The sequence below is a fragment of the Trachemys scripta genome, chromosome 5 (assembly GCF_013100865.1).
Source record: "Trachemys scripta elegans isolate TJP31775 chromosome 5, CAS_Tse_1.0, whole genome shotgun sequence".
Lineage (NCBI taxonomy): Eukaryota > Metazoa > Chordata > Testudines > Emydidae > Trachemys > Trachemys scripta.
Window position 1 is genome coordinate 105693948 of NC_048302.1, and position 26338 is coordinate 105720285.

At 41.2% G+C, this 26338-nt stretch overlaps 1 protein-coding gene across 1 annotated transcript in view; it reads left to right on the forward strand.

Annotated features, from left to right (window-relative positions):
• DHX15 (DEAH-box helicase 15) overlaps positions 1–26338 on the forward strand; it is a 55594-nt gene that overhangs the window by 15224 nt on the left and 14032 nt on the right. Inside the window, exons 4-8 of the mRNA XM_034772534.1 lie at positions 1855–2014; positions 2440–2658; positions 22321–22470; positions 22804–22912; positions 24791–24982. Coding sequence (XP_034628425.1) covers positions 1855–2014; positions 2440–2658; positions 22321–22470; positions 22804–22912; positions 24791–24982 — 830 coding nt within the window. The remainder of the gene's footprint in view (positions 1–1854; positions 2015–2439; positions 2659–22320; positions 22471–22803; positions 22913–24790; positions 24983–26338) is intronic.

The following is a 26338-nucleotide window of genomic DNA, read 5'->3' on the forward strand; positions in this document are numbered from 1 at the left end:
ATACAGTAGGCAGGTATATATATTACAGCACATGAAAAGATGGGAGTTGCCTTACCAAAGTGTGGGGGTCAGTGCTAACGAGGCCAATTCAAACAAGGTGTGGATGTAGCCTGTTCCCAACAGTTGACAGAAGAGGTGAATATCAACAGAGGGAAATTACTTTTTGTAGTGACCCAGCCACTCCCAGTTTATATTCAGGCCTAATTTGATGGTGTCAAGTTTGCAAATTAATTCCAGTTCTGCAGTTTCTTGTTGACGTCTGTTTTTGAAGTTTTTTTTGTTCATACTTCAACAAAAAAACTTCAAAAACAGACTTCAACGAGAAACTGCAGAACTGGAATTAGTTTGCAAACTTGACACCATCAAATTAGGCCTGAATAAAGACTGGGAGTGGCTGGGTCACTACAAAAAGTAATTTTCCCTCTGATATTCACCCCTTGTCAAGAATAGGCTTCATCTGCCCTGTCTGAATTAGTCTCGTTAGCACTGACCCACCCCCACTTGGTAAGGCAACTCCCATCTTTTCATGTGCTGTAATATATATACCTGCCTACTGTATTTTTCACTCCATGCACCTGATGAAGTGGGTTTTAGCCCACGAAAGTTTATGCCCAAATAAATTTTAGTCTCTAAGGCAGGGGTGAGCAAACATTTTGGCCACATTGGGGTTGCAAAACTGGATGGAGGGCCGGGTAGGGAAGGCTGTGCCTCCCCAAACAGCCTGCCCCCCGCCCCCTGACAGCCCCCCTCAGAACCCCTGACCTATCTACCCCCCCCCCCCCCGCTCCTTGTCCCCTAACTGCCCCCTCCCAGGACCAACCGCCCTCTGGGACCCCACCCTCTATCCAACACCCCTGCTCCCAGTCTCCTGACTGCCATGCTTATCCAACCGCCTCGTTCCCCATCTCCTGACCCCTATCCATACCCCTGTCCCCTGACAGGCCCTCTCCTGACCCCTATCCAACCACCCCTGTTCCCCGTCCCCTGACCCCACCCCCAACTTCCGCCCCATCCAACTGCTCCCTGTCCCCTGTTGCCGCTCGGAGCCCCCCGCCCCTTATACAACCCCCTGGCCCTGGCCCATTCACCATGCAGTGCAGCATGTCTGTCTGTCTGTTGCACCAGCCAGAGCCAGACATGCTGTCGCTCTGCTTGGCAGGAGCGTGCAGCTCCGCTGCCTAGAATGCTGGCCGCACAGCGGTGTGGCTCTGTGGGGAAGTGGGGAACAGCTGGGGGGGGGCGCAGGGAGCTAGCCTCTCTGGCCAGGAGCTCGGGCTGGGCAGGACGGTCCCGCGGGCCGGATGTGGCCTGTGGTCCATAGTTTGCCCACCCCTGCTCTAAGGTGCCACAAAGACTCCTCGTTGTTTTTATTCATATTCGGGTAACATTTACAGTCCTAAACACTAAGTTTTCTCTTGAACTGTATGTTTTAGGAAGATAGTCATTGCCCCAAAGAATATTTAATCTAAGATTACATACAAGTAAGTTGCAGCAAACAATAGGAGGGAATGGGGTGTGGAAGATGAGGGTAAAAGTAATAAAATCAAGTGGATGCATAGGATAATAGTATGCAAAACTGTGCTTTAAAAAAAAAAATAGAAATCCTTATCAAACTACAACCCCTTGAGCTTTAGCTCTTGTTGTACCCAGTTCTCTTGATTAAAAACGTGACCCTAGGCCTCACGCCTTCTTTTTTAATCGCACCTTCTTGTAAGCATTTAGCTTGGGTGGTGCTGTTTGCGGGAGGGATGGGTAAGATAGAAACTGTAGTGAGTGAGAAGGAATTATGGAAGTTTCTACACAGGTGATACTTCAGTATTAATTTGGAAAATTTAAAATATTGTTTGTCTTCAGGTATATGACTGATGGTATGTTACTTCGTGAAGCTATGAATGACCCTTTGTTGGAGCGCTATGGTGTTATAATTCTTGACGAGGCCCATGAAAGAACATTGGCTACTGATATTTTGATGGGAGTTCTGAAAGAGGTTGTAAGGCAAAGATCTGACTTGAAGGTCAGTAGCAATTATTCTTTGTAGAAGCCCGTACATACTCAGGAAGCACAGAAGTATTAAAGAAATTCTGAGTATGGAATTCACTATGCTTACTAATAGATATGCTAATAAGGGTCATATTTACCTTCTGATACATATATGTTTTCTATTTTCTTTAGTGGAAGCCATGTAAATATAAAAGCAGTTTGTTATAAAACTGTTTTCCTAACCTTTCTTTCAACATATTAAACAAAAGAGAACTTTTCAAACAAATGCTTATGGTTGAGTGGACCCCTAAAGCAAGGAAATTTGGAATGAAATCTTAAATTTGATCCTTAAATCATACATTTTAAGTTTAGTTTCTCACTATCTATGTATTAAGTATAAAATTCTGTAGGTTTTTGATGTTAACTTTGGAGTAATTCTGTTTTCCCTCTAACTTACAGGTTATAGTTATGAGTGCTACTCTAGATGCTGGCAAGTTCCAGATTTATTTTGATAATTGTCCTCTCCTAACTATCCCTGGTCGTACCCATCCTGTGGAGATTTTCTATACTCCAGAGCCAGAGAGGGATTACCTTGAGGCGGCTATTCGAACAGTAATACAGATTCACATGTGTGAAGAAGAGGAAGGAGATCTTCTACTCTTTCTTACTGGACAAGAGGTATCTTTTGTATTCTTCATTGTAGGGGCTAGATTCAGAAGCTTATACATGTGAAGGGTTTTAGTCCTGCATTCATGTTTTATTCCCTGACTTTCAAATGTGGAATTCATTGATTAAGGAAACAGATTTTGGGGAATGAGGCAGGAGATAAATGTTGGGCTGACTCTCTATGACATGAAAGATTTTTGTTAAAAGAAAATTGCTAAGATTATTTCAGGGCCAATCTTTTCTATATAGAAACCTAAAATTAGATTCCTAGGCTCATATTTAGGACCTAAGTAACTTGAAATTAAAAAGTGCTAAGCACCCAGTAGCTCTCATTAACTTGAATGGGAGTCTCTGGGTATTCTGCACTTTTTAAAATCAGATTGACTATTTATGTTCCTAGATCCATTTTTTGGAACTTAAATTTTATATTCTTATGTTAAAAAAAAAAAAATTGGTTCTGATAGTTTCAGAAATGTGTGTGTATTTATGTGAGACTTAATTTTTGAAGTAGCTTTGAGAAATAGGTGGGGATATATTTATAACTATAAATAACCAGAGTGGTGTATTTGAGGAGATTGTCACTCTACTTATATTTTGGAGCATGAGCTTTCAGACAGTAGTGTAGGACTGAAAATACAGAAACTATTTCAATATATATAAAGTGAGGATTTAGGTTTTTCAAACTCTTAACATTTATCTTCTCTTGTTTAAACTTAACTGTTTTTCCAACATCCTTTTGTGCCAGCCAGGACGGTGGGTGTAAGTGTAACTAAGAAACGGGGGGTGGGGAGAGGAGATGAAAGTGGCTGGCCGGATGAATGTCCTCAAAATCCTATGTTCTGCAGGGGGTGAGATAGTATTTTTGCTGGTTGAACTGGGTTTTTGGGTACCTATTGTGACATCACCTAGGGTACAATCTCCACTGCTAAACATCTGTGTCCCCTCCATTCTTCAACCTGGGAGCCTTTTACACTGCCTTGCTGTGAGAGCAACCACTTCTGGTTTGCTGTCGCATAGCCCCCACCATGTAAATTACTCCCAGCTATACAGTATGAGTGCTATAGCCAGACACTCCTGAATTACACTGCAGAGCAACACCCGCAAATTCGCAGCCCCAGACTTTCCCCCAGAAATGTGCATCTTGTACTGCCCAGCACCCTCCTGGACAATACAAGCTCATATAAAGTCCGTCATTTCTTTAGTAGAAAACAATCTACACAAATCCTGTTATCCCAAATGAAGCTTCCTCCTCACTTCAGTCTAAATCAGGGGTCGGCAACCTTTCAGAAGTGGTGTGCCGAGTCTTCATTTATTCACTCTGATTTAAGCTTTCGCGTGCCAGTAATACGTTTTAACGTTTTTAGAAGGTCTCTTTCTATAAGTCTATAATATATAACTAAACTATTGTTGTATGTAAAGTAAATAAGGTTTTTAAAATGTTTAAGAAGCTTCATTTAAAATTAAATTAAAATGCAGAACTGCCGCCTCCCCCCTCCCCCGGACCGGTGACCAGGACCCGGGCAATGTGAGTGCCACTGAAAATCAGCTCGCGTGCTGCCTTCGGCACACGTGCCATAGGTTGCCTCCCCTGATCTAAATGCACACTGGTTTAGATAAAACAAGTTTAGATTTTAAGTGATTACAAGTAACGAAGCATAAAAGTCAGAATTGGTTACAAAGAAATAAAAGATAAAACACAGCTAATACCTAATTTAACAAGCTAAATAGATTCAAAAGGTTTCTCTTACCACTTTTCAGCAGTCTTATGAGTTGGATTCCTTATGAGTAGGACCCCATCTCCAGTTCACTGTTATTTTTCTTGTCATTCAGGTGGTAGTGATGCTGTGGGCAGAAAGAGTGGGACAAGTATTTTTGGAGTGTCTGTTCCCCTGTTTTATAGTTCTTTTTCTTTGAAAATCATCTCCAGCTGAGGTTCAGGAGACAGTCTGTGGAGGTGGGAACCTCCAGCAGTTTCTTTGCCAAGATGTAAATTTCTCACTCACACCTTTTTTCCTGCCAAAGAATGGCCACTTGTCCAAATGATAGTCCATTTTATCTTGTTGACCCCTGACTGAGGTGTGGCTGTTTTTGCAGACTTGGAACATGTCTCAGTAATATCCTACAGTAGAATCTTATAATTTTACATTCAATGTTGCCACTCAGATTTTACCAGGACAAAAATCAGCAAATTACGAGTTTTCAGATGATACCTCACAAGGCATACATTGTACCAAATTTATCATAGTCTTGTAGAAGAGGTGAACATAAAGATACAGACAGTCACACATATCTTCTTTACAAGCTTCCACAGCCTTTTCTGATGAGCTTAGTTTAGTGTCAGGGACATACTAGTGAAGGTAATGTCTGACTTTCACACAGGTGGCTCCTTACCTTGCTCAGCATGCTTTTATCTATACCTGATTTTCCTTGGTCCTATTTCTTCCCCAAAACCCTACTGCTTGTCTGTTTTGTTTGTCCTGAAAGTAGGTCCCTTGAAGGAAATGCTTTTAAGGAGCACAAAATACAGTAACTCCTCACTTAACGTTGTAGTTATGTTCCTGAAAAATGCGACTTTAAGCGACACGATGCTAAGGGAGTCCAATTTCCCCATAAAAATTAATGTAAGTGAGGGGGTTAGGTTCCAGGGAATTTTTTTTCACCAGACAATTTAATACTGGTACACAGTGATGATGATGGTGAAGCTTGGTTGAAGTGGAGGAGTCAGAGGGTGGGATATTTTCCAGGGAATGCCTTACTGCTAAATGAACTAGCAATTGGCTGAGCCCTCAAGGGTTAACTCTCTCCCTCTACAAGGCAGCAGGAATGGAGGGAGGGGAGAGGTGTGTGTGTGTGTGTGTGTGTGTGAGAGAGAGAGAGAGAGAGAGAGAGAGATGCGCATTTCCCCTTTAAGTATACTGCATTGTTAATTAGATCAGCTTGCTGAGACCGCAGCTGCTGCTACTAGCAAGCTCCCTCTGTCCTGAGCCCTGTCGTGTGTCCCCTCTGCTCTATGGAAGATAGGGTAAGCGGGGTGCAGGAGCAGGGGGGAAGGGGACACCCTGACATTAGCCCCCCCTCTTCTTCCCCTCTCCCCCACACAGCAAGCAAGTGTCCCAGGGAGCAGCTCCAAGGCAGAGGGCAGGAGCAGCACATGGCAGTGCGGGGAGGGACACAGCTGAACTGCAGGCAGCTGCTGCACAGGGAACTTAGGGGAGTGAGGAGCTGATGGGGGCTGCCAGTCCACCCTGGTTCAAGCTCCCACCAGCTAGCTGCAACGGGCTGCTCTTCCTGCAAGCAGTGGACAAAGCAGACGGCTACCAAACGATGACGTTAGACGGGAGCATTGTACAACTTTAAACAAGCATGTTCCCTAATTGATCAGCAACAACGAAACAACATTAACCGGGACGACTTTAAGTGAGGAGTTACTGTATTAGGCTACTTCAAGAAACTGAATTACCTGTTCACATGTCCTATTTTCTCTTCTCATGTCCCTTCCCCTTCCCTGTAAGCAATATTTTCTTTTTTAGGATGATTAGTCAGTGAAAATTGTAGGTCATCTCTCATTGTATTTGGTGGATTCTGGAGCCTTACCACGAAAACATTTAAATGAGTTTCTTGTGATATATCTGGCTGGCGTGCTTCCCTAACTGGAAGTTTCCTACCCCCAGACTGCATGTTTCTGGTACTGTTTCACTAGCCTACTCGGGAGTAGTGAGATATTCTAGGCATATGAAATCGTGGAGGGTCAATAGGTGCAGAAGTATTCATTGCATAAAGTGACACATGATGAGGGGAAGCTGGTATAGAGCCGAGCAGAAGAATCTTCATCCTCCTTGCATAGCCAGCACTTGGAAAATTGATATGCCCTCAGAAAGCAGGTGCCTAAAAAAGCCTCTGACTGGTTACTTAGCAAACCCTCGTTGGGTGCAGAGAGGGTATTGTCTAGTTGCTCTGGCAAGTCTTTGTTCTTAAGATACTGAAAGACAGTCAACTCTTCATGCTTACGCTCGCCATCCCTATGGTGGGTTTGCTTTGCTTTGCATCGTAAGTGGCAAGACGAGACCTCCCAGTCATGGAATAATAAAAGTATCCAGTTCAGAAGTGGCTTTGCCCTCTTTGGAAAAGGCCCACTTATATATATATAACTTTTTTGGTAGGCTATAAATTATTCTCAATTGCTCTTAATCTTCCTGTTATTGGTTAGTTTATTAAAAGAGCTGATTTCCCAAAACTCAGGAAAATTGATGCGGAGGAAGAATTTAAGACAGAAAAATGTAATAACTGGATGTTCTTTATTAGATGTCCAAAATGCTATGATTCCCCAATCAAGAAAGAGGGCAACTAACAGCCCATCCTTGTTCAGATGGAAAAAAGGGGAAGTAGATAGCAGGCAATATAAATTAGAAGCTATGAAATGTAGAAAATTGATAAGGGCAGCTAAAGACATCAAGGAAAAGTCCATGGCTGGCAGGATTAAGGACAGTTAGGCATTTAAGAACAAACAAAAAGCCCCTAGAAGTGGTATAGATCCATACCTAGATGAAGATGATAAAACTGTTAATAGAGATGCAAAAAATGGATATTAGACATCATCTAATAGGGATAAGCCTAAATCAGCAGACCCACATTACTTGCATTCAAGAATCCTAAAAGAGTTGGCTGAGGAGATCTCTAGCCTGCTGCTGTTCATCTTTAATAAATCATGCAATACCAGGAAAATTCTAGAAGACTTGAAGAAGGCCAGTATTGTGCTGTTCCAATATTAAAAAAAGGCAAATAAGATGACTTGGGTAAGTATAGGGTGGTTGGCCTGATATCAACCCTGGGCAAAATAATGAAAAAAATTATAATGTGATTTAATTAACAAAGATCTAAAAGGTAGGCATATAATTAATGCCACTCAGCAAGATTTTATGGAAAATAGGTCTTGTATCTCTTGTATAAAATCAATTTTGACTAGTTTGGTAAGGTTTACTGTATAGCTGTAACATACTTAGACTTTTGTAAGGCATTTGACTTAATCAGAATATCATGCAGTACTAAAAAATTAGCACTGTGACAGTGTACCCCATAAGGCTTTATGGGGAGGGGGTGCTTATAAATGTATGTATGACATAACTGGAATATGTTTTATGCTGCCTGTGCCATGTAACATATCTCCGTAAGGGTTGTGATCTACTATATCTATTCATCCTATTTGTACGTATATATCATTTTCTACTCAAGCTTAAGAATATGTGGTGTATGCTTGCATGATTTCTAAGTAAGCTTTGTGAGGCATTTGGTCAGCTTCTTTAGGAAGGAATTTGCCAGGTTAAGTACCTGATCAGGAGACACTTAGGGAACAATGCATCTTGGAATGCTCCAATCCACATGAGAAGTCTTCCTGGAGACATGCAAGATGCCATGTGGACAATGCAAAGACTGAGTCATGCAGGGGCATGTGACTTGCCCAGGTGACTCCAAAACTCCATCTTGGAGCTGGGCTTTGCAGAAGAGGGAGGTCCCCACCCACAAGAGAGAGTCTACTTAAACCTGTGGGAGACCCCTCCATTTTGTCTTCAGCTGGCTAAAGAAGGAGCCTCTCCACCCCCCCCCAGGATACTTGAAGGAGACTGAAACAAAGGACAGTAACTACAGGGGGTGTGAGTGATTGCTGGACCCAGGCTAAAAGGAGATTAGCCTGTAGAAGGGAGCATTCTGGAACTGGTGAGGAAAGTATCTGTATTCAGTTTGTTTAGGCATAGATCTGCGCATTTTGTTTTATTTTGCTTGTGACTTACTTTGTTCTGTCTGTTACTACTTTGAACCACTTAAATCCTACTGTCTGTATTTAATAAAATCACTTTTTATTTAGTAATTTACTCAGAGTATGTATTAATACCTGGGGGAGCAAACAACTGTGCATATCTCTCTATCAGTGTTATAGAGGGCGAACAATTTATGAGTTTGCCCTGCATGAGCTTTATGCAGGGCAAAACGGATTTATCTGGGTTTAGACCCCACTGGGAGTTGGGCATCTGAGTGCTAAAGACAAGCGCGCTACTGCGAGCTGTTTTCAGGTAAACTTGCAGCTTTGGGACAGGAGATTCAGACCCTGGATCTGTGTGTGGAGCCAAACAGGAGTGTCTGGCTCAGCAAGACAGGGTGCTGGAGTCCTGAGCTGGCAGGGAAAACAGGAGCAGGGGCAGTCTTTGCACATCGGGTGGCAGCTCCCAAGGGGGTTTCTGTGATCCAACCCGTCACAAGCACTATGGCACATTTTCAATGGATTAAGAACTAGCTAACTCACAGATCTCAAAAGTTGTCATTGGTGGAGAATCATTGAGTGGAAATGCTTTTAGTTTCACAGGAATCATTACTGGTCTCACTCCTATTCAGTGCTTTCATCAATGATCTGGAAGTAAATATAAAATCACGGTTGATAAAATTTGTGGATGACCCAAAGATTGGTGGAGTGGTAAATAATAATGAGGCCAGTCCAGTTCAGACAGAGCAGTCTGGATCACTTGGTAATCTGGGCCCAGTCACATAAAACATGTTTTAATACAGCCAGATGCAAAGTTATATTTCTAGGAATAAGGAATGTACACCACATATTCAGAATGGGGCACTGTATCCTGAAAAACAGTGACTGACTCTGAAAAGGATTTATAGGTCATAGTGGACAAGCAACTGAACATGAGCTCCCAATGCAATGCAAGAGCTAATGCAATCCTTCCTTGTATAAATGGAAGTAGTGACTATGGATGGGGAGGTGATTTTTACCTTGTATATGGTGGTGGTAAGATAGATACTAGAATACTGCGTACAGGTCTGTCTCATCTTACGCTGGGGTTACGTTCCGCAGTCAGCGCCTAAAGCTAAAATCACGTATTGTTAAAATTACATTGAGTGTAATGGCGGGCGGAATCGCCCGCACTACAGAAACAGTATTTAAATTGTTCTTTTTTTTTTTTTTTGCCGGCCGTGTAAAGCTGAAATCGTGCATGTTAAATGCGCCTAAGATGCGACAGACCTGTACAGTTCTGGTCTCAACATTTTAAAAAGGATTATGGTAAAACTGTATAGAGTGCAGAAAAGAGCCACAAAAATGCTTCAAAGGTTAGAGAAAATGCCTTCCAGTGACAGACTAAAAGAACATCTTATTTTTATTTTATCAAAAAAGGATTGAGAGGTGACTTGATTAGTGTATAGGAACCTTCATGGATATAGGAAAATACTGGGTTCTGTCAGGCTCTTTAATTTAGCAGAGAAAGACATAATAAGAACCAGTGACTAAAAGCTAAAGCCAGACAAATTCAGATTAGAAATCACTTTCAGTTTAAGAGTCAGGTTATTAACTGTTAGAACAGACTACTGAGGGAAGTAGTGGTTTTTCCATCTCTTGATGTGTTCAAAACTGGATGCCTTTCAGGAAGGTGTGCTTAGTCAGATGCAAGTTATTGGGTTCAATAAAGGGTTAACTGGGTAAAATAGTCTGGTACGGAAGAGGTCAGAATAGATTATTAGATTTGTCCCTTCTGACCTTAAAATCTATATATCTGTTGTAGTTTCGGTATGAATGGATTGTCAGGAAGGAATTGAACGAGATTAACGTAGTGGCCTTGCATGCCAACTCAGCAAGGATATTCCTTTTCTGGGCTTGGTGAAAGATAGTAGGGACAAAAAGGCATAAGTTGAAGTGGAGACAGCATTAGTCAGTGTGTTCAAATATGAAAAAAGAAATGTCAGGACAAGAGTCTTCTCTGTTTACGCATGAGTGGTCTGACATAAATCACTTGGGTTTAGGCCAGGAAAAATTCCTGAATGCCTAAACATATTCTGATAAGTTCACCCTGATTGTTGACACAGCAATCCTTCATTGCATTCATGTGCTGAGCCTTGTTTCTGTGGTTGCCATGATAGTCTTCCCCTCCCACATGCATCTTCCCACACAAGAGTTTTTTTTTTTTCCTGAGCCGATATTCAAGATATCTCCTGCATTAATACAGCTCAATGGCTCGATAGCCTATTAGTCATTTTTCCTTCATTCCACCTGTTACCACCTTGCCTTTTTATTGGGGCAAGACAAAAGAGATTGACACTCACACTGTCACTCACACACACTTTTAAGGACAGAGTTGGCATTGCCGAAGTACCTGTGGCCTGGTGGTGTGAATTCTCTATCTGGGGATAACTGTGCCTTTCAGCCTTATAGTTAGAGGGGTTGTTTTTGATGTTAACACAAATACCTTTCTATCCCCCATTCACTGGGGCCAGGTCTGCACTACATACCTATGTCGGTATAACCATGTCGCTCAGGGGTGTGAAAAAATCCACACCCCTGAGCAATGTAGTTATACCGACCTAACCCCCCATGTAGACAGCACTACATTGGTGAGAGCGCTTCTCCTGGTGACATAGCTACCGTCTCTAGTTACAATTAACTAGGCCAATAGAAGAAACTGTCCTGTCAGCATAGGAGCGTCTTCACTAAAGCGCTACACATGGTTGTAGCGCTGTACGTGAAGACAAGCCATGACTGTTACATTTCAGCGTATAAATACCAGTGCCTTCCAACCCTCTCCAATATGGAGTACCTCTTAGTCAGTCAGTCCCCAAGTATTTCTCCTCTTTCCCCACAGGATGTAAGCTAACCTTGTGTCTTGGGCTGATCAGTTGGCTCTTGTTCCCTTTGATATTTATCAATACTTTATATTGGATAAATACAGCTCTTCTGTTACAAAGGGAAGAAAAGCTAATCATTCCTGTCTAGGCAAAGACCATACCATCTTACTAGAACATACTAGATATCTTGGTTACAAAGGACAAAAGTTAGTTGATGTAGCGAGTATGTTACTTATCAATCCACATCTATTCCTTTTTGCTTTTTCCTTTCTCTGTCTGCTTCATGACATGTTGCCAAGAAGACAGTTACTCTGTTGTAAGTTCTGTCTCTCTTCTCCATCTCTAGCTCCCTCTTTCTAGCAAAGAACTCTTTTGCATAAAAGGTAACAGTCCATTCATTCTATGGAGAATGACCAAATGACATTTTTAAGGTTCGCATTAAGGTAAACCCACATTCTAGCAGACAGTAATTCTCTGTAGTTGACCCTCACGTACTGTATAAAAGATAATTATTCTAAGTATTCTAAAATATACATGCTTACTTAGATTTTCTTGAAATTTGCTGTACATCATTGGGATGTGGGTAGGATTAGTGCTCCAAATATGGGGTCATTTGAGCAAGGGATTCCCGATTTAGTCCCCCTAAAAATCCACTGATTACTTTTAATGTTTTGCATACATTGGGCATCAGGCTCTGGCTGTAATCCTACCCAAACTAAACTCACGTGTTCAGAATTTCTCATCTAGTGTCTGGCACTCATTGCCCCTTTGGGGAAGCAATATTTTCAAAGCTATTCTGGGTAAAGTTTAGAACTCAAGGTAAGGTTGAGCCTCAGTCATGAGCCAGAATGAAATGTGCATATACTGCAAAACTAGGGCTCGTTTTGAGCCAGAACATTAGTCAGCAGTGTGCTGTCAAGTAGCTCAGTGACTCTGTGACGAACTGGGACTATTCTTACTGTGGTCTTTGAATGCTGACAGGGGAGTGTGGCTAGGATAGTCTGCATTGGGGGATGGGAGACTGACCAATGGAGAATACCTGAACATGTAACATGAGAACCCAGGAAGGGGTTAGAGGCCAGGTGACACCTTTGCCTGGGAAACTGAACAAAGGCTGTGGGAGGGGACGCTGAGGAGAGCGTTTCAGGAGCTGCCTGGAGAGATGACTGGGAGGCAGACGGGGCTCTGACCTCCCAAGGGGCTGGGGTGCCCTGAGACCCCAGGATGGACCCAACTGAGGGGGGGGTCCTGTTGTCTGTGCCTGCAAGACCTGTCTTGGACTGTATTCCTGTCGTCTAAATAAACCTTCTGCTTTACTGACTGGCTGAGAGTCATGGTGAATTGCAGGAAGCCGGGGGTGCAGGGCCCTGAGTCCCCCACACTCCGTGACAGACTCCAGGTGATATACTGTGGCCATAGAACCTGAGCAACACCCATGTACTGAGAGTTCAAGTCCTAAGTATGGCAACTTTCAGAAAACGAGCAGTGGACACTGGCTGTTCATTATCTGCTTTCTTCGAGGTTTGCCGTCATTTGAGTTGATATTTTAAAGTGCTCTAAAATCATAGGCTCTGATTTTACTTGTCAAGGAAATTAACATTAGGGAGAAAATGAAAGATTCTAATAAGCAGTTAGGTGAATGTAATCATGATTTGTGATCCTCAGCTGTTTCCTGAACAATGGGACGGAGTATGATCAAAAGAAAGCAAGTTGCTCATCATTTTGGTAAAGGGATTAACTGTGCCCCTAACGTGTACTGATCATAACATTATCAGATTCTTAACTTTTTTGGTGCTGCTAAGGAATATTGGGTTTGGAGCAGAGAGGAGGAAATATGGGGCTGATGGGAATATTGAAGCAGTGCAGGAGTTTTGGGGGCTTAGGAGGATGCAAGGCAGGGAGTCTCCACCTCTGTCCATTATTAGTATAAGAGATCATGCAAACACTGTTCTTGAAAACCCAGTTCAGTGACTAGAGCATTGACAAAGAACAGGGTTTCCAGAAAAGTAACTTTTCTGAGTCCTCAGTGAATAAGGAATTGTCCTCAAAAGGACCTCTGCTCTTTGAGAGCTCAGAGATACTGACATAGCAGAATCATAAGGGGGAAAGTCAGATATTCTTGGGAGAAAAGAAAGTGGAGTCATCTGTGCCCTCCTTATCCACCACAATTTCTCTCCATAGCTGCTTTACCAAGAGAAGGGACTCCAGGGCTCCGTTATTCTTCCAGTGCTGCCTTGAGCAGTGTCGGAGGAACACCAGCCTCATCCTTCCCTCTTCTGCTTCTAGTGGAAAAGAGGAGGTCAAGCAGTGGAAGCGTGTGGTGAGGAAAGGATGTGATTAGAGCTGTGCAAGGAGGAATGTACTGGGGGCTACACAGTGGTGTAGCTAGGTGGAGGGAACAGGGGGAGCAGGAAAAAAAAAGGCGCCACCCGCTGCAGGGATTTTACTGACAGGGAGGCGCTCTAGGTCTTTAGCGGCACCTTGGCAGCAGTACCTTCACTTGCTCCGCAGGTCTTCGGCAGCATTTTGGCAATGAAGCTTCAGTGCCGCCGAAGACACTCGGAGCTAGTGAAGGGCCTGCCGCCAAAGACCCGGAGTGCCGCCCCGTCAGTAAAAGCGTCGCAGCGGGTGGCGCCTTTTTTCCCCCGCCCACTCCCGGGTGAGAAATTAAAAAGGCGCCACTTGTGCTCGGTGGGGGAGCAGCCGCTGTGCCACTCCCCCCAGCTACGCTACTGGGGCTACAGCTGTGCTGCCCAAACTCTGCTTTTCTTTCCTCTTCAGAACACATTCCCACTGACTCCATGTCAGTCCTTGCACTAGTCCTAGTGCTCAGTTCCTTTTCTGTTCAGCTCCTTCATTGTTGGGGCCCTGGCTGATGCTTGTTCCTCTGTGGGGAGGTGCTCTGGGAAGTGAGGACTGGACCATCAGAGAGATGAGATGATTCAGGGGCAGTAAAGGGACTAACATACTGCCAGTGCCCTTTGTAGTTGGTTACGTCCTTGGTAAGGAGCCAGAGACAGTGGAATAGGAGAGTTGGGCTGTGGAACATGGGAGTACTGAAATAATTTTCTTGTAACTTAAAAAAAAACTGCCTAAAAACTTTAATGTAGAATTAAGGATGCCCAGTACTGCCTCATTGCCTTTCCAGGACTTGAAATTCCTCTACTGTCCAATAACCAGAAGAAAAGTACATGCAACCCCTGCTACACAACCTTAATTCTGCCCTTTCAGTGATGCCCCAACATCCCAATAATACCACTCTACCCTGGCAACTTCTATGAGACACTCTGGGAACAGAGCACCTGAGTATGTAGGGCAAAGTAACACCTTCTGTATGCTAAGGCAAAACTTGGGTTTAGGTCATGTGTAGCAGACAGGAGTTGCCTACGGTCACTGAGCCTGCCCCACGCAAACTGGCCGCTGGCTTGCGAATACTATCACCCTTTACCCTTACCCTGGCAATTTCTTCAGAGTTATTGCTTTCACTTAACCCTCATTAAGCTGTGGTGATCCCTCATGTATGCCACCATACTGTTTATAATTCTATGGCAAGAAGACATCCTTGTGTGCCTCTGACACAACCTTCAGAACTTAATGCTGAAATGAAACATATTTGATCTATCAAGTTACTTGGGCACCTTTCTTCATATCGTAGTGACACCTTCGTCAATGTGATCTAACTAATCCTTCCACCATTTAATATAGCTACTGCACCAACACTAAACTCAGCAGGAGTGCATGCAAATAAATGCTTATCATGGCACTACCTTACTGAGGCATTCCCAATGGCTTTCTTCAACTCCAGAATGCACAGTTAAGGTTGCATTGTGGATTTGGTGAGTGCCTTAACTTTTAATTTCCTGGTTTTCAGAGGTTTGAGCATAGCTGAACTAGACAATCTGGAAGGGCACAAGGCATCGCTGAGCTACCTTAACTCTGTTAACTGTGTTTTTGGCCAGATAACACTACAATCTTTGAACAAAGATTATGTATTCCAGTGGTTCTCAAACTTTTGTACTGGTGGCCCCTTTCATATAGCAAGCCTTGGAGTGTGACCTCCCCCCATATAAACTAAAAACACTTCTTTATATATTTAACACCATTATAAATGCTGGAGGCAAAGCAGGGTTTGCGGTGGAGGCTGACAGCTAGCGACCTCCCATGTAATAACCCTGATGTTCTCAAACCCACAGTTTGAGAACCCCTGATGTATTCATTTGTGCGTAGAAAGTGTCCATTGCTTTTTTCACATGCTGCCACTGTCTAATACTACTCTCAATCTATGCAGATCTTCCAATACAAGTGTGCGTTTGTTACAAAGGTCTAAGGTAGACGATGGCCTTTATACAGTAACTAAACTCTTAGATAAAGTTACTGCAGCTTTCATCACTCATTGGGAGGAATAATGATTCAGGACTGCTGCTGTTTTTGTCTACTTGCATATTCAGTTGTGCTGTTTAGGGTTACGTGAAGATTCTTACATGTGTTTCTATGAAGCATAACTCTTTACAGTCAGTCTTTCAGTATAAATCCATGTGTGGTCACAAATCGGTTCTTGGGTTGAATATTCAAAACTTAACCTTTCACCTGTAAGTTTCTTAGATTCTGTAGCAAGCTCTGTGATCAGGCTTTTGTGATATTAGCATGGATAGTTCTTATAGAAAAAGAAATGGTCTTTAACTGTTTATATGAAGTGCAGATTCACTTATATATTCTCAACTGTGCTGTTATTATATTGTTTGCATTGTTCAGTTATGCTTCTTGGAGTATTGTCAGTGCTTACTTGTGAGAAGCACCTGCATACTGCATAAGCCCAGGGCCCCTAGGAAAGCTTAAATTATCAGTAGATGTGCAGACTTAATTTTGAGCTATGGAATACTCTAGGTAAGGCTACATAAGGAGGTATAGCCATCATGCATGCTCAGTTTCTTAAAAGTAGCTGAACTGCTACAGCAGCATAGCTGGAGCTCTGCGGACACTCCGCAGGAGTGCTTCAGTGTAGCCACTCGCTATAGCCACTGTAGGGGTTCTCCTTTCGCTCTAGTTAAAAGCAGAATTCTTCCATTGACCTAATGCTGTCAACACCAAAGTAGATTGACTTGTCTGTGATGCTCAGGGGTTGTGGATTTTTCACACCCCTGACTGATGTAGCTGGGTTGACTTAACTTTTTAGGGTAGATCTGGCCTTAATAAAGGGAAAAAGATGATATTTTTACTCTAAGAGTCTCAGGGCAGTGCTTTCTGCAAGGTGGCATCATAGGCTGTAGTGGAACTAAACAAAGCAAAGGTAGGAAGTTCCTAGTTTCAAAGGAGAAGTCTTCATCCTCCGTGCTGAGAATTAGGCCATAACCAAAGTTGGGGTGGTTCCCGTTCCACACGCTCATTAAGAGGGGATACAAGTAGAGAACTTCCACCCTATCCCCATCTCAAGCTCTGTCTTCCATGCAGCCAAGTAGATGCCTACCTCGATTCAACCAAGTGTAGGGTGGTAGACACGGTACTTAAAATAAAACAAAGAGTGAATTAGAGGGCTACCGGAATCTGTTTTGATGTCATCTGGGATGGAGTCATTGAGTTGCTCTGTGGGACCTTTGCTTCAGATTCTCCCTTTCTCAATTCCATTTTTGGCACGAAGTAGCACAGTACAACTTTCTTCAGGGTTTCTAGTCTTATTTTTCATATGGACCATCTGTTCACCACCCTATTCTTATTCCAGCTGTATTTCTTGGGGCACTTGGGTCTCATGGCCACCCACTTTTGGGGTCACCAGTCAGAGGTAGAATAGAAGTAGAGATCACTGCTTAGTCCTGTTTCTCCTCCTCTTTTTCTCCCCCTCCTCCCAGCCATACAACATCATCTGAGAGATCAGCCTCTAACCTGCTGATTTAGCCTCCACAGAGAGTCTACTGGGAATCCACAGATGAGGCAAACACTTCCGGCTATAATCCCAGCAACATTATATTTTCTCAAGAGGCTATGATGATTGGGACACTTGCTTGACAGGTCTGGAAAATGCTTAAATCCTTTCAAGACCTCATCAAGACTGCAAACTCGTTAGATATAGAGCTTTCCAAGATTTATAGGTTGTCATCTAACCTGGAACATTGATAGGTACTTGGTCTGGTTGAATTTGAAGGTCTTATGGTTCCGGCCAAGGATTTATGGCTAACACCAGTCTCTGCTTGCCAATTTCTTGGAAGGCAGATTGCTTAAGTTTAAGAACTTGAATATTTTTTTACCCAGCACCTAAACGCAACTTCTTTAGTTATATTTCTGGAAAATAAATTGTGGGCTTTGGACAATCTCACAAAACTATCATAAATTACCAAGATGTCTGGGAAATTGATCTTTCAGGCTGGAATTCTTGCTCACCTTCTGCTTTACAAACTATCAAGCCGTGGTAGTTTAATGTGACTTGGGTGTCTAAGTTAATATCTCTTCCTTGTTAGGGCATGTTCCTGGAGAGCTTAAGAGGCAAAGGATGCAATGGCCAATTTATTTTCTTGAAATACTTTTATATGATAGCCCAGATACCCCACATTTGTTAGCATAGCCATAGAATGCCTTATTTTTTTAGTTCTATATCATTTAGTGCATGTAAAGGTTTGAACTGAGTATTCAGACGCCTTTTAAATTAAATAACACCTGCTAGTAGGTATATTAAGGAACTTTGAGAAATTCAGATTAGTAGTAAGTCTTTAAACACTACAGTAGTATGTAGAATCATAGAAATGTAGGGCTGGAAGAGAGCTCGAGAGGTCATCTAATCCAGTGTTTCTCAACCTTTTTGATACCAGGGACCAGCTTGATGCCTTCCTAAACTGTATCAGGGAGATAGATCTCAGAGACCAGTGCCAGTCCACTGATGTGTCATTGTGAAACACTGATCTAATCCATTCTCTTGTGCTGAGGCAGGACTAAGTATACCTAAACCATCCCTGACAGGTGTTTGTCCAACCAACATTTAAAAACCTCCAGTGACGGGGATTCCACAATCTCACTTGCTAACCTGTTCCAGTAGTTAAGTATCTTTATTGTTAGAAAGACTTTCTAAATCTCCCTTGCTGCAGATTAAGCTGATTACTTCTTATCCTGCCTTTAGTGCATAGAAAACTCTTGATTACTGTCTTTATACATATTTGAAAACTATCGGGTCCCCCCATTGTCTTTCCTCAAGACTAAGCATGCCCAGTTTTTTTAACCTTTTCTCATAGAACGTGTTTTCTAAACCTTTTGTCATTTTTGTTGTTCTTCTCTGGACTCTCTCCAATTTGTCAACATCTTTCTTAATATGTGGCACCCAAAACTGGACACATTGCTTTATCTGAGGCCACTTCGGTGTCCTAATATGACAATTCTATTAAATACACCCTATAATATTAGCTTTTTTTCACCACTGCATCCATTGTTGGACTGTATTCAGTTTGTATTCCCTTTAACTCACAGATCTTTTTCAGCGGTACAACTGCCTTGCCAGTTATTCCCCATATTGTATTTGGGCATTTGTGGGTTTTTTTTCCTTCCTAAGTTTAGTACTTTTCACTTGTATTTATTGACTTTATCTTGTTGATTTCAGACCAATTTTCCAATTTGTCAAGGTCTTTCTGAATTCTAATCCTGTCTTCCAAAGTGCGTGTGACCCATTCCAGCTTGGTGTCCTCTCCAGATTTTTATAAGCATGCTCTCCATTCCATTATTCAAATAATTAATTAAAATATTTAGCACTTGATCCAGGGCAGACCTCCGCAGGACCTCACTAGATACATCCTTCCAGTTTGACAGCACACCACTGATAACTGCTCTTTGAGTAGGGTTTTTCAACCAGTTGTGCACCCACTTAATCGTAATTTCATCTAGACCACATTTCCCTAGTTTGCTTAAATGCTCTTTCAGTAAAATATTGCAGTATGTAACCTGCACTGTAGCTCTTGCTCTTTCTTGAATGTTTCAGTGAAAATTTGGTTTTGATTTTGCCAAACTACACTGGTCTACAATTTTTGAGAAGTCGTCGGCTTCAGAGATAAAATGTGCTATTTATTATGTATTTTGATGTGCTGAAGTCAAATATGACAATTAAAACAACTGATTGGCTACTGTTTCTAAGATATTTAAGTTTTTACATTTTATGTCTATGNCTAGAGCTGATATAGGGCAATTTGTTCAGCAGAGTGATGTAAGCTTCGTTATGATTGCATCATCCATGACTTCTAGGAATAACATGATGTAATTCAGATCATGTATGACGCAATACCGGCTTCAGATTGCATCATTCATTGTTTTGCCTAAAAAGCAAGTACTGTCCAAACCCAGTCATAGATTTATTCCTAGATCTAGTAATTTCTGGTTTAAATTTAGATCCCTTCCCTTTATAACTCACTTATCCTCCGCCATTCCCAAGTCAAGGGTCGTATATACTGACCCAATAGCATATCTTGAAAACTAGAGCCAATGAACAATTTTAAGCATCATTTTCGTTCTCAGTGACCCAGAATTAGTAAAGTTTGACGACATTTATTTCAGAAGCATTTTGGCTGTAGAGCAATGTTTGATTTCTGCCTGTTTTTCCCTCTAAGATTTAAGCAAAAGCTGTGTTTGAAAAAATAGGTCACGTTTTAAGTTGCATGTTCAAATATTTTCACTTATATACAGTAGGACTGTGCTTGTGGCTTATTACTCAAAAGTTATAGCAGTCGAAAACATTGGAATGTTGTGAAGTGCTTCAGGTTTTTTTTTAAATCAATCTAAATCATGAGGGTGCCTTTCAATCTGGCCCAGAGTTTCTTCTCAGTTCTTTGAGAGAGGGTTGCATTGGCTATGTCTCACTGTGTGCAGGAGGCATCAGCCCATACAGAACTAGATCATAAAATTGAAGATCCATTGGCATTTTTTCAAATTTAAAAAATAATAATTCCATGCAAAAAAACCCTTGTTTTGATGCAACATTAGAGAAATACATCACTAAAGGTCAGCAAATTCAGTATTCAAGTGAAAAGGTAAAAGGTAAAATTTTACTACTAATAAAAATACCTAGCTCTTCATCATTAGCTCTCAAAGCACTTTACAAAGATCCAACTTACAGATGGGAAATAAGGAGGTAAAGTGCTTTACGTGAGGTCACACAGCAGGACAGTGGCTGAGCCAGGAATAGAACCCAAGCCTCCTGAGTACTAGTCCAGTGCTCTAGTGAATAAGCCACACTGTCTCCCTAGTTTACTTCTACTTCTACTTCAAAATATAGTCTCTTGAGAGCCTTAAAAATCATTGTGAAATAAACTGTAGAGCAGAGACTAGTTTATAATATAACCCTATATGTAGGTTGTAGTAATTTTTACATTTTTGTCTTGATTATTTTTTAGTCTTGATCTACAAAACAAATACCGTATATACTCGTTCATTAGTCCGTTCATTTATAAGCTGACCCCCCAAATATTGTTAGGTAAAATAGCAAAAACTGTATGATCCTTTCATAAGCCGACCCTATATTTCAGGGGTTGGAAAACTTTGTCTCCCTACCCGTCAGGGTAAGCCACTGGCAGGTCGGGACATTTTGTTTACTTGGAGCGTCTGCAGGCATGGAGCCCCGCAGCTCCGTGTGGCTGCGGTTCGCCGTTCCCAGCCAATGGGAGCTGTGGGAAGTGGCGCCCTTTCCGGCAGCTCGCATTGCTTGGAATGGCAAACTGTGGCCACAGGGAGCTGGGGGGCTCCATGCCTGTAGACGCTCCAAGTAAACAAAACGACAGTGTATTAGATACTCAATTCAATGATTCCATAGAGCAGGTGTCGGCAACCTTTCAGAAATGGTGTGCCAAGTCTTCATTTATTCGTGATAATTTAAGGTTTCGCGTGCCAGTAACACATTTTACATTTACCGGGGCTGGCAGATGGAACCCCAGACTGGCAGCAGGCTGAGCCACTCTGCCCGCTGCCGGTCTGGGGTTCCGTCCGCCAGCCCCTGCCAGCCGGAGTCTCAGCTGCAGGCCCCACTCAGCCCACTGCCGACCCGCGGTTCCATCCATCCAGGCCGGCAGCGGGCTGCGCGGGGCCAGCGGCAGGGACACCAGGCTGGCAGCAGGGTGCCACAGTAAATCAGCTCGCATGCCGCCTTTGGCACACATGCCATAGATTGCCGACCCCTGCATTAGAGTTTAAAATACCAAATTTTGGTGTAGACCCGTTTATAAGCCGACCCCCGCTCTTTGTTGCGTCATTTTTTTACCAAAAATATTCGGCTTATGAGCGAGTATATACTGTAGCTTTGAAGAAAACATGTTCAGTAGTTTAATATTATATTTGTGAATGTTTAATGCTATTGAGTTGAAGAATATTTATATTTTATTTAGATCAATTCGCACCTTAGAGCAGCTTAGATCATGGGGCCTTCTCTTTAGATGTCCGTAACTTTATAACTACTGAACTAATTTTTGTGTGTATCATCCTAACATAGATTTTAAACAAAAATTCGAGCAAGTCTGCAGACTACCTGTATTGTATCTAGTGTAAGGAAAGTTCTTTAATTTCCAGTTTGTATTTTGTACTACATGACAGATTACTTATGTTTTAAAATATAGTCTTGCTTTATGTCATCAGCACAGTTTTACAAGTTTTTGATTTCCTGACCCCTCGGTACTTGATTATCCAATCTTATAATTACATTGAGGCTCTGTTTTTGCATGGAATTATTTGAGCACCAGCAGTGTGTTTAGCATTATATAGAACAAATGGGAGACATTAGTCCTGCCATGAGAATCTTGCAATCTAAACATACACACATTAAAAGTGGACAGGGAGCCTAGCTGGACAAGATGTTAACAAATGAGTTGAAAAGTAAACATTTCTTAGTTTAGACGGGCAAATGTATTTGAAGCTTTCCATTACCAATCCAGTTGTTTTCTGTAGCCAGAAAGTTTCTCTGACATTAATTAATGCACATAATCTTTCAGTTAGAAGCAGTGCTTGAAAATTTAGTCTAATATCTTTTTATTTCCTGCATAGCATTTCTACCTATATGTGTGTGTGTTACTCACTTTTCTTTTCCCTGCTTCGGACTCCACTATTACATAGGTATACAATCCTCGTATTAGAGTTGAATCTCTATTGGTGACAGCGATCAGCAAAGCATCTGCTCAGCAGAGAGCTGGCCGTGCTGGTCGTACTAGGCCAGGCAAGTGCTTCAGGCTCTATACGGAGAAGGCATACAAAACTGAAATGCAGGTAAGATTACTTGAATGTAGAATCTCAAAAATTGCTTTACCGTGTAAGAAACTTGCAACAACTGGCAAAATACCCCCTCTCCACTCCCTCACCCCCCCCCCCCAAATAAAACCCTGATAACTCCACCCCTCACAAAAACAAAAAGTGGAACAAAGTACAACAACTCCATAATCCACAGAATTTAAAAAGAAAGTGCTCAAAGAAAAGATATTACCTCGCCCACTTTGTCTCACCTTTACCAGATATTGCCAGGGTGTTTAAGTTTGATGGAAAGGCGGGAGAATTAAAAGCAAAGTGGAAAACAAACTTGTTATTTTTTGTTTTTTGGGCCAGGACAACACCTACCCTGAAATTCTGAGATCCAATTTGGGATCTGTGGTGTTACAGCTGAAAAAACTTGGTATAGATGACTTGGTGCACTTTGATTTTATGGACCCACCAGGTATGACTTTGATATCAGGTTTGTTTAGAATTATATCTTGTAGATGTATTTTTGTAAGTAGTTTACTTTGTTACTCTAGAATATTTTAATTTCAGTGGATATTGTGTAAGTAGGGACTAATAAAATGAACTACCATTCTATCTGTTAGTTGTATTTTAACTATTTTGTGATTACCCATAATCAGCTTTCTCCGGTTATCCTGATTTTTAGTGCTCACACCCTTTTGTTACCTCCTCTCTCCTCCCCCCACCCAAAAAAGCCCCAATAACAAAACACAACTCATCTTTCTGTCATTGCTTGCATGAGTGCTTTCTTTTTTATTTAAGCAAGGAATTCCACAACATGCCCCCTGTTTGGAGAGGATAAGGCAAAATCAAATCATCTGTGTTAGAAAAACCTATTAGTTTAGTTAATGAGGTTTTTTTACTTAACACCTTGATTACACAATCTGATTGCACATCAATTAACAATCTCATGTAAATAAAATTGGCCAGTACTTTTAAAGTTTAATGCACACTTTGGCATATTGAAGCATAAAATGAAAGTTCCAGCTCAATTGTGAATTTAATTTTTGTAAACCTTTAAAAATTTAAAATAAGCCAGTTCATGTTGCTACTTAAATATCAGGCTGGGCACTGATTTTTAAAATGATATATGGCAGTATGTTTAAGTCCTTCTTAAGCACTGGAATACAGTCACTACAAATAAGTCAGAATCCTTGTTCCCATGCAGGAGATGTGCATAATGGTAAATAGTATTACTCTATACTTTATCTCTATACATTCATAGAGAATAGAGGACAAGGATAGCATTTTTGTAGGACCAGAGGATGTTTGTTGAGACTGCAGGCATCTAAAGTTCTCTTCTTTTTTTTTTTTATTAAAGTCTGGCCTAAAATAGTGTGGTATTCAAAAAGTGACTTTGGACTGACTTTGTACGAAACTAAAGGAAGGGGAAGACACGTCAGTGCACTTGGTATAATAAAATATGTCCATGTCACTAAATATTTGACACTTTTCATACCACTTGTGACTGGATTCTGAAAAGTGCTTTTTAAAAACAAAACTTAGCCTGCAGATTAAGTATCCTTTGCAATAAAAATTGAGGTTCTTGTTGGTGAAGATGCCTAACTTTTACTAACATCATTTTTGCGAAAGAATGACAAAACTATCAAGAAACAGAGTGGAGATGTAATATTTAATTTTGAGCAAGATAAATTTAATACATTCTTAATTACTAGGGTGAACAGATAGCAAGTGTAAAAAATCAGGATGGGGGTGGGGGAGTAATAGGTGTCTAATAAGAAAAAGCTCCCAAAATCGGGACTGTCCCTATAAAATCAGGACATCTGGTCACCCTATTAATTAGTAAAGCAATAGTTAAACCATGCCCTCTGACACAGCCTTTTTGCAAGTTACAGCAAATACAGAGCTGCTTGCCGTGTCTCATATGTATGGACCTGTTGGTGTGCACTTTCTCTCTCTGTAGACCCAGAAACACTTTCATTTAAAAAAACCACATTTTCAAATGCGCCAAGTTAAAGAGAGAATATTAAGCTTAGGCTTTCTAGTAGTAAAATTTTTGAAGTTCATTACAGTTGAAACCCAGATGTCATGATAAACTTGTAGCCATCTTTAATAGGGTAAATTAGCTCACTTAAATAAAGGCTTTGACTCTTGTGTAGAAATCGCCGATATCAAACTTTGAATATTCTGTGCTTCATTGGTTGCTAGATCTCTATAATTGCATTTGGTGACCGCTTGTGTTCTGAATTTGGTCCACTACAGAAAAAAAAATGATAATGTGTATAATAGTTTGTACTTTGTCACATTGTTGCTTACTAAAGGCAGCTTAACTAATAGAGTGTTTTTCTTTCAGCTCCTGAAACTTTGATGAGAGCCCTAGAGCTTTTGAATTATCTAGCTGCTTTAAATGATGATGGAGACCTGACTGAATTGGGATCCATGATGGCTGAATTTCCACTGGATCCACAGCTGGCTAAAATGGTTATTGCAAGTTGTGACTACAACTGTTCTAATGAGATCCTATCTATTACTGCCATGTTGTCAGGTAATAGCAGGGGGAGGGAAAGAGATGCCAAACAAAGCCCAGCTCTCCAGTTTGAGAAAACATTTTAGTTTTCCAACATCCGTACATATAAATTATTACAAACATACCTTTTAATAAAGCTAGAATTGTGCCTTTCGAAGCTTATTGTATAGAATTATTTGTAGTGGGTTAAAATTTAGAAATGAAATTAACACTTACTAAAGCATGCACTATGCATGAAATGGTGAAACAAGAATTTGACTTCCTAGATTGTAGCTAAAATATCTTAATTTTTTTTTTTTTTTAAATATGGAAGAATTCTAGGCCATTGGAACAGAAATGTCTATTGCTTTGCTTAATACGGAAGAATTCCAGGCCATTGGAACAGAAATGTCTATGAGGATTGTTGTCCATTTCTGTTGAGGACTAGGAGTATCAGTTCGGCCACTTTCTTTTTAACATCCCCAATCTAATTAATTACTAACCTAAAACTCAGATAAATGAAATACTACATAAATTTCCCAAGTTTTCAAAGTAAAAGGGAAAGTCAAAAAGGGTAGTGACATATTATTGCAAAAATGGAAAAGGAAATTTCATTCTATAACACATTTAATGAATATGTCTGCGCAGCTATATTTTGCTGCTGCAAAACATGAATGTTAGTATGTCGTAGCAGAGCTGCTTGTCAAGTAATGTCTTCTGAGGGGAAAAAAACAAGAAGTCAAGTGGGTTCCATGTTTAAATCCCCAATTATATAGAACGATTGACTTTATGCTCAGTCTTAACAAGATGACAGCAAGTTTTAGTCCATTGTGATGATGAGGATATTAATATTGGTTCTTACCATTTGCAGACTTGTTTACAATACAATTTTACTTCTGATCGTTCTTGAAATGGTTCAAGCTTAATGTAGATGATTAGAAAAATGTTTTGGCTAAGTGTAAAATCTTGCTTTAGTTTAGTCTTGCAGCATATTAATAATGTGAAAGTTTTGTAAGAACAAGCTAAAATGTTTGCAGAGTTTTTTTGACTGTTCAGACTCAGAGCAGATGGGCAGGGCAGAATCTAATCATTTTTAACTAAATTGTAGCCTTATTTGCGGAGGTGGTGGTAGGTTGGTGCCTGCCTTTTCTGTCACTTTTTCCTTTCCCCTTCCTACCCACCCCAAAAGTTACATTAAAGAGAGAGTGTAAGGCAAATAAACTTCTGAATTTAATATCTGGCCTTTTGTTTTATACTGAGTATGTTAGGGGTTATCTAGATGAATGGTACACAGCAATCTGGGGTGTAACTCTACAGGACACTAGCATGTTACACACTTAACTGTCTGTGTGGTCCCTGCTACCATACAATAGAAGTTTCTTAGGGGACATTGAC